The 8,569-nt window shown below is 45.2% G+C and overlaps 2 protein-coding genes across 4 annotated transcripts in view; both read right to left on the bottom strand.

Moving 5' to 3' along the window:
* Positions 1-911, bottom strand: part of dqx1 (DEAQ box RNA-dependent ATPase 1) — an 8,116-nt gene extending 7,205 nt beyond the window's left edge. The window contains exon 1 of one of the 3 annotated variants that reach the window (XM_017440142.3): positions 560-911. The gene's annotated coding sequence lies outside the window, so the exon portion shown is untranslated. Of the gene's footprint in view, positions 1-546 lie in introns of all 3 variants that reach the window. The other 2 variants (XM_017440141.3, XM_037979348.1) reach the window with 2 other exon arrangements.
* Positions 912-1,686: 775 nt separating this feature from the next.
* thnsl2 (threonine synthase-like 2) lies at positions 1,687-7,315 on the bottom strand. Its single transcript, XM_025002512.2, has 9 exons — positions 7,183-7,315; positions 5,907-6,156; positions 5,568-5,762; positions 4,396-4,548; positions 4,089-4,328; positions 3,786-3,934; positions 3,453-3,578; positions 3,220-3,374; positions 1,687-2,218 (listed from the first exon to the last, which is right to left on the bottom strand). The coding sequence occupies exons 2-9, from the start codon at positions 6,127-6,129 to the stop codon at positions 1,990-1,992; spliced, it is 1,470 nt and encodes a 489-aa protein (XP_024858280.1). The 5' UTR covers positions 6,130-6,156; positions 7,183-7,315; the 3' UTR covers positions 1,687-1,989.
* Positions 7,316-8,569: the final 1,254 nt, after the last annotated feature.

Here is an 8,569-nt window from a genome sequence, read left to right on the forward strand (position 1 = left end):
GGAGACCCGCAGAGGTCCACGGGAGACCCTCAGAGGTCCACGGGAGACCCTCAGAGGTCCACAGGACCTTCAGGAGGTCCACGGGAGACCCTCAGAGGTCCACGGGACCTTCAGGAGGTCCACGGGAGACCCTCAGAGGTCCAAGGGAGACCCTCAGTGCTATTTATTCTTACTTTCTTTGTTTCCATTTATATTCTTTCTCTTATCAGGTGTTTCTTCTCATTCCACCTCATTGATTTCATCCTGTTTTGTTCCTGCAGCTTATTTCTAAATAAACTTTATTTAAAGAGTCCAGGAAGAGGCGAGTCAGGAGGTCTTAGGTAGTAAACCAGGAACTAGCTGTGGTCATAATGTTTTGGCTGCTCAGCAGATGTTTGACAGTTTGAGTTTTTCTCTCTGAGCTTCTTGAAGTAAAGTTCTGCCCTCAGGTGAGGCCAGGTGTCACCTGCCTGCTTCCTAACTAACCTCCGTTTATCACCGGCAGGTAAACTGATATACAGGCAGGTCAAAGGTCAGCCAGGTGAGCTGCGGAGCCACGTCTCCTACCTGAGAGTCATACCGGGGGAACAGGTGACAGTCCGCCTTCAGTCCGCTGCCGTCTCCCGCCGCCACATACCGGAAACCCGGAAACAAGATGTCTGCCCTCCGCTCTCCGGTGTCTCCGGTGTGTCCTCACCGGCTCAGGTCCTCTCCTGACGGCTGACAAAGACAATAAAACCCGGGGGAGGCGTCCGGCTGCGTCAGCTCCCAGCCGCCATGTTGGACTGTCAAACCCCGCGCTGCGTTCAGGGCGCCTCGGACAATCAGCTTCAGGTCGCGTTCAGGGCGCCTCGGACAATCAGCTTCAGGTCGCGTTCAGGGCGCCTCGGACAATCAGCTTCAGGTCGCGTTCAGGGCGCCTCGGACAATCAGCTTCAGGTCGCGTTCAGGGCGCCTCGGACAGCTGCAGATACAGATGTTTCTCCACGAGTTTTCTCTTTAAAACTGTTCTTTTAACCATCAATATTTTATAATTCTCATAGTTTTGTTCTTTATATCAGTCAAACGTCCTGATGATGAATTTAACAAATATTGTTTCTTGTGTTCAGTAAAATAAAATCATAATTTGTCAAACAAATCTGCCTCATTTCCCACAGATCCTGAGATTTTCATTCTTTTATGTTTTCATTTTTATAAATTTATTTTATTTTTAAATGAATCATGATGGAGTCACATATTTCAACAGAACACCGGCAAAGATTTGGATCAAATGTTGCAAAGAAAGATATTTTCAGTACAAATCCTGATAAATGCACCAACAGTCTGTAAACAGTTTCTCCACCTGCCTGACGGTTCGAGTCGTTTTGTTAAACCAGGGTTCAGGTTTCTTTAAGGGAGCCTCAGGATCCCACAGACCGGCAGGATGAGTGGAGCCAAGAACTGAACTCCTCATCATCGGCTGAAGGTGGGCAGAGCTGACAGAAAGCCTCAGAGAACCGGCTGGCAGTGGAGGGGTTAATAATCTGCCAGCTCTGAGCCGAGCGCAGGTTCTAACAGGTTCTAACAGGTTCTAACAGGAGCAGGAGAGAGAACAGTCTGGAATAATCAAAGAGTCATGAACTTCCAGATTAGAGACAGATAACCTGAGATCTGAAGTGTGACCTGATTAACGTCTGGGAGGAGAGTCAGAATGCACCGAATGACGAGTCGATAAGAAATAAACTTTAACCAGAAGTTAAAATCACCAACAAGGACATAATCATATCCAGACACAGTCTCAGAAAGAAATTCAGAAAAATCAATAAAGTCCTCGCTGCATTTCAGGGGAGGGTCGATGAAAGAACAACCGGGTCAGAACGACCCGACTCAAAGCTGGAGATGCTGTTTAAAACAGTCATCAGTGTTGATGACATCATCACTGACCAGGTGTTTAATGGTCGATGACATCATCACTAATGACATCACTGACCAGGTGTTTAATGGTTGATGACATCATCACTGATGACATCATCACTGACTGTAACAAACCCCGCTGCTCTTCCTGACCGAACTCACAAACTGGATCCAGTCTCTCAGTTTGTCCTCCCAGTCTTTGCACCAGTTCTGGCTCCTCTCCAGGTTCTGGTACCGAGTGGGCTTGTGGTCCAAGGCCCGCACCTCCTCCGGGAGGTCAAAGGTCAGACCTGCCTTCTCCACCGCCGCCTGGAACTTGGCTGGAGATGCCGTTGCAATATAACACCTGTAACCAGAGTGGAACCTTTTATAAAGTTTAAACAGGTAACAGGTGTGGCTCAGTTCCCACAATGCATCTGGAGGAAGGAGGAAGTGGTTCTGTCAGAGCTCCTTCAAATTAAAAGTTTCTTCCAAACTCAAATGTTCAGATTTTCAAATATTTACTGTAAAAATTCAGTAACTACAAACGTTGTCCGACCATCTGTCCATCTTCTTGACCCGGTTCTGCTCTCCGGGTCGCAGGAAGCTGCTGTCTGTCTCCATCAGTCTGTGTGTGAGAGACGGGAGACACCTGGACAGGTGTCCAGTCCATCACAGGGACACACAGAGACAAATGAGACAGACAGCCGTTCCCCCTCTCAGAGCGAGGGACAGTTTGGTCACCTGTGAACCCAACCTGTGTGAACATGTGACCAGGTGAACAGGTAAACTCCGCCCAGAAAGGAGGAGACCCTGCGACCTTCTTTCTGTGGGGCGACAGCTTTAACCGCTGCTCCATCGTGCAAATGTCTGAACGCTGAGTCAGCATTGTTTTCCTGTTTTTTTTGTTTTTACGCTGAAACTACTTTGTGGTATTTTAGCTGTTCATTCATGAAACCTTCGGCTCATTCGGCTCATGGCTGCTGTAACTTTTGGTTTTAGGAACTTTTATGCTTTTCAAACTATTTGACTTTATTTACAGACATTTCCCTGTAGAAATACAGAAAGATTTCCTTTTCAAATTGGCTTTTTGTGCTACTTTAGCCTTTAGCTACTGTTCTGATGCTTTTAGCCTCTATCAAGCTAGTGTTTTGCTATTTATAGCTTTTTTTATCCTTACTGTGGCTAGCCTTTTGCTCCTTCTTATCTTTCAGCTTCAGTGACTCGGTTTCAGCTTCTTGAACAGGGTTCAGCGGTCATTCGGGACATGGTGTGTTTTAGCAGAAAAAGTAGCTAAAAGTTTTCTGCTGCTCAAACGGATCAACCTGTTAGAAACCCTGACCCCTGACCCATCAGATGACCTCTGACCTTTTCAGCTGGGCCGGGTGAGGGTGATGGTAGTGATGCCACACGGCCACGGCGCTGTGAGGACACAGCACATACCGGTTCTCCTCCCAGCACCTCCTCATGGTCTCCAGGATCTCCTGATCGCTCACGGTGCCGGTCAGCAGAACCTCGGACAGCTGAAAGAGAACCAGAGGAACCATGTCAGGAACCGACTGATGGTCTGAACGTTGGCAGGATGTTCTGCAGGCTGGTACCAGCTGATGGAGCCGCTCAGACAGGCGGTGCTGGTGGGAACGCTGAAACTCCTCCATGATCGTCTTCACCGAGGCGCCATCTTTGTCCAGCAGCAGCCAGAAGATCCGCTCCAGGTTGTACGGGTCCTCCAGAACCGAACCGGGTTAGGAAACGGGCCGGAGGAGAAACAAGCAAAGAGAAGCTGCTGAGGATTATCTGAGAAATATACACCACCACCGATGGGTTTGTTTACTCCGTCAAGCATCAGTTGTTTACCTGTTGTTTACCGGTTGTTTACCTGATGTATACCTGTCGTTTACCTGTTGTTTACCAGTTGTTTACCAGTTGTTTACCTGGATATCTATAGCCGGAGCCAGAGTCCGGGCGACGCTGGAGGCCATGGAGAAGTCACCGCTGGTTACCGCCCGGTGAACGATGTCGTTAGAGTTCACCATGGCAACCAGCCTCAGAGGCACGCCCATCACCTTCAGGATGTAAGCAGCTAAAACAGAAACATTAGTTTTATCTGCTGAAATCAGCCGAAGAAGCTGAAACTGAGGACAAGTGGAACGCTAACTGAAAGCAGCTACAGGCTAAAAGCTAGAACAGCAGAAGAGGAAACTCCAGGTGTGCTCAGGTTCTGAACAGGAACCGACCCGTGATGTTTCCGGCACCGCCGGTCGGAACCACCACCTCCAGCTCCGGCAGCTCCGCCCCCTCTGCGGCCGACTCCACCCCGCTGAGCTCCAGGTAGGCGTAGAGGAAGTGGGCGATCTGGACCATGACTCGGGACCAGTTGACGGAGTTGAGGCTCATGAGGCCGTGAGACGAGACCAGGTCCTGATCGGCGAAGAGACGGCGGAGCGGCTGCTCGATGTCGTCTGAGCTGCCGGCAGCTGGAGGAGAAGAACCAGACTCAGTGTCTCAGAGGACGTCCTCGTTCACCTGAGAGCAGAGAGCTACCTGCGAACACGTGGACGTTGTCCTCCAAACAGCTGACCATGTGTTTCTCCTGCACCGCGGTGATGCGCCCCTGAGGATAAACCACCAGAACATCCAGACCGGGAAGACCTTTGGAGCTGTGGATGGCCGAGCCGCCGGTGTCTCCGGATGTTCCTGTGAGGAGGTCAGATCCACATGGAGCTTTCATCAGGAACCTGCTGGTTCTACAGGAAACATGGCTGCCCAAACAGCTGTTTTCATGTCTGAACTGTCGAGGACAGAAAACACCAGAGTCAGAGTCCTCACACAATCAACCTGATTACAGGTCGACCTTTGACCCTAAAATCAACAGGGATCACCCTGACCAATGAGGTGTCCAGCTGTGCAGTTTGACATTTCTTAAAGGGTCAAAAAAAGATGTCCACAGACGGGAGAGATGTTACAGCTACTGACTCATTATGGTCACCACGGTAACCAAGTTAACGAGAGGCAGGCAGAAACACAGAGTAAAAAGTAAGCCTCAGACAAACTATCAGTGGGATCAGAACTTCTTGACCCGTGATGGACCCACAGGTTCAGGGTGGTGGTTCTGCAGGGTTCTAAAGGAGGAGAGGAGGTAAAACAGCTGGATTTCCTCACTCCACTTCCTGATCGCTGCTAAAAGTCCAAGAAGAGTTCCTGACGGAGCTGCATGTTTCACTGAATCATTTATTTTATTTCACAGCAACAAAAAGCAGAACAGGAACTCCAGCAGACCATTCAGGACCTGAGCTCTTAGTAAAATATTAAATAATGATCGGACTGAATGTGAGGTTTTATATTTTCACAGCTGACTGCTGACGTCTTATTGTCTTCATGAAGAAACGTTTCTTCATCTTTTTCACCAAAACTCCTCATTTTAATTTTCTGACTTTTCTAGACTCAGACTTTATTTTTAAGTTCAACTAATTCCTGTAAAAATAATAAAGATGAACACCAGGAGAGAACAAACTGTCAGTTCTGGTCTTCTTCAGTAAAACCTGTTTATTCTGTATATTTATGTTCAGGTTTGGAGTATATTTGTATAAATCTTCTGCTGATATCCAAGCTGCTGTTTCTGGTTATTTCAGACTTTTCTCTCTTAGAAAAGGCGGCAGGGAATCACCTCCCAGCATGAAGCTTAAAGCCCGGAGCTCCACCTCAGACCTCCTTACCCACGAGGACAACGGCTCGGCGCTTGTCCTTCTGCAGGAAGTAGTCAGTGAAGTGCACGGTGCAGGACATAGCCAGGTCCTTGAAGGCCAGCGTTGCTCCGTGGAAGAGCTCCAGGACCGACAGACCGTCTCTGAGCCGAGCGGTTCTGACGACTTCTGGTACCGAGAAACCCGACAGGGCTTTCAGGACCAGAGCTGGGAGACGGAAAGGATCTTTAAGAAGACATCCTGAAACCTGCTGCAGAAGCTGGAGCTGAGCTGCCAGAGTTAAAAGCAGCTGAAGAAGCTAACAGCTAACAGTTGAACGGGACCACGTCAGGTAAAGACAGGTGAACTCACCCTCCAGGTGGTCTCTGGGGATCAGCTGAGCTGGAATAAACAGCGAGGAGACGTCCACCACCAGCTGGGAGTAGGACAGTCCCCTCCAGCTCCTCAGGGTCTCAGGACTGAGGACAGGGACGGACTCTGGCATGAACATGCCTCCATCTGGAGCAAAACCTGAGAACAGAACGTCCTTGAAGTCCCATCCATGGACCCCCCCACGAGTACTGCAGTACAGCATCCCTCGGACCTGCAGAGACAGGGACAGGGCTGAGGACAAAATATGAGCTGGGATAAATTAAATGAAATCATGAAAACAATATAAAGTTAAAACTGACTAAACTAAAGGAAGGTAAGAGTTAAAACATTTTAATATTAGGCCAACATGAGAAGAGAGAATCTAAATGAACTAAAAGCAGCTTTTTGTTTCGTTCTGCAGTAAACTGATCGTCTTAAAGCCCAAAGTAAAGAATAATTTAATGTTTTCTGAAGTTCCAGCTCAAACACAACACAGTTATTTCTGTTAGTTCAACATCGACCCATTTAAATCTGGATAAGTCTGGATAAACCTGGATAAACCTGGATAAACCTTGATGAATGAGACCTGGTCTGTGTTATTGTTTTGCAGCTGATTTAATAAAAGTTGGACTTTTGGACAAGCTGAGGACACAGAGACAGACCTGCAGAGACAGGGCTGAGGACACAGAGACAGACCTGCAGAGACAGGGCTGAGGACACAGAGACAGACCTGCAGAGACAGGGCTGAGGACACAGAGACAGAGCTGAGGACACAGAGACAGACAGGGCTGAGGTTCTGTTCACAGAACCAACAATAAAAACCACAGAAAGTCTGACAGGAAGGAAATATCAGGAAAACCTGGATCTCTGTGCTGCTTTCAGATGTTCTTCAATCATCTCCACAGTTTACAGTTTGAAGGGTTCTTGTTTCAGATTTATCTGTTGTTTAAAGTTAAATATTAAACCCATAAATAAAAACCCGTTGAATCATTTTATGTCCTTGTTTTGGACAAACAGCTCATTTAACGGCTTGTTTTTCTGTACAAATGTGATTAAAGTGTCCTGCTGGTTAAAGCAGATCAGTTTTTGAAACAAACTGAGATTAAAATAAAAACTAAAGTGAAAGAAAACAAACTGGAAGTCTGTTCGTCTTTATTTAACTCCTGTCATGTTTGTTTAGTTTAAAACTCACTTTATGTTTTAAAACACATTTCGCTTCTTAATTCAGTCTAAACTTTTATAAATGTTGTCTGAAAGGATTAAATCTCTGCTGCTTACCTCAGTTTGTCAGAAACACGGTGTTCAACCAAACTGTCACCTTTTTATTTACGGACTCCAGGAGGCGCTGCTGCCGCTAACAGACCGCTACTTCCGCTCATGCGCAGTCCAGCCTGACGAACACTGCGCATGTGCAAGCACCGGCCGACAGGAGGCGACAGTTCTCTGTCAGTGTTTTAGTTGTTTGTCAGGATTTTAGTAAATAAAAGTTTAATAAAATCAATTGATGTGATGTATTAAAATTAATCTCATAATAATTTAAAAATAATAATTTGTCTTATATATCTATCATCAAATAAAAAAACTAAATGCACAATAAGAACAGGCTGGAGAAGAATCTAAATAATTTCAGTTTTCTGTTCTTAAAGTTTCATTCTGAGTGAAACCAGAGCTATAAATGCTATAAATGCTGAAGTTTTCTTCTGTTTCCAGCCTTGATAAAAGACTATTTACCTTTGGAATCTGGACCATTTAAATCAGCCATCATTTAAGATCAGGTCTTTATTGTCCTCAGGGGATATTTGGATTACAGCACAGATTAAATGAGGACAGACTGCTCTGACTGAAAGCAGATTCTTTAAAACATCTCTGAAACATTTATTATAAATGTGAAAATAGGTTCTCCTGAACTTTGACAAACAGGATAAAAGTTTAATGAATCACAAACTGTCTTTTAAAGAATCTGCTGTTTATAACTTAGTCCAGGTTTTAACACTAAGTTTTGTAAAGTTTAAATTATTAAAATGATCCGAATAGTAAAAAGCCAGCCCTTTACTGAAACTAACTTAATCATTGATTTAAATGTGTAGAAATAATCTGTTTAAATTCACAAGATGTGAGATAAACACACTGCTGATATCAGTGAATTAAAGTCTGTTCACCATTTATGGTAGAAGTTATGGCAGATATTTGTTTATCTTTTATGTAACAGCAGAATCTTGTGTAACACTTTTCTGCCATCATGCTTCAAGACCTTTTGGTGAGAGATAATTAATGTAAAACATCACATAAAAATGCAAAAAGATAAAAGTTCATCAAAAGAAAGAAGACAAGTTACTTATGTGTTGTAATAATATTGGTATTAGGATGATTAACATTTTGTCCACTTTAAACAAAAAATAAAAAACTGAACCACTGATATGAGAAACGGATTTAAAAGATGTGCCACAAAGACACGAATGCTGCAAAGTTCAAAACACACAAACACAAAATGAATGCAAAGAAAAAATGCAGCAAAAACCCAAAATACAAGAAAACTTACTACACAAAACAGAAGTGAACCCGACCATCAGGGGGACTCGACGCAGACTCTGCGGTGTCCTCCTGTTGGCTGTTTTTTTCTTTGTTTTAACTTTTTAAACAAATTAAATAGAACATAGACCATT

The sequence above is a fragment of the Kryptolebias marmoratus genome, linkage group LG14 (genome assembly GCF_001649575.2).
Source record: "Kryptolebias marmoratus isolate JLee-2015 linkage group LG14, ASM164957v2, whole genome shotgun sequence".
Classification (NCBI taxonomy): domain Eukaryota; kingdom Metazoa; phylum Chordata; class Actinopteri; order Cyprinodontiformes; family Rivulidae; genus Kryptolebias; species Kryptolebias marmoratus.

What these genes read in the sequence shown, in the direction of transcription:
- thnsl2 (XM_025002512.2), bottom strand. Translation starts at nt 6,129, where the DNA reads ATGCTGTACTGCAGTACTCGTGGGGGGGTCCATGGATGGGACTTCAAG. An exon ending in CCGAGCCGTTGTCCTCGTGG is followed by an intron (nt 4,549 to 5,567) that starts GTAAGGAGGTCT and finishes ACCTCCTCACAG; the next exon opens with GAACATCCGGAGACACCGGC. An exon ending in CAACGTCCACGTGTTCGCAG is followed by an intron (nt 4,329 to 4,395) that starts GTAGCTCTCTGC and finishes CTTCTCCTCCAG; the next exon opens with CTGCCGGCAGCTCAGACGAC.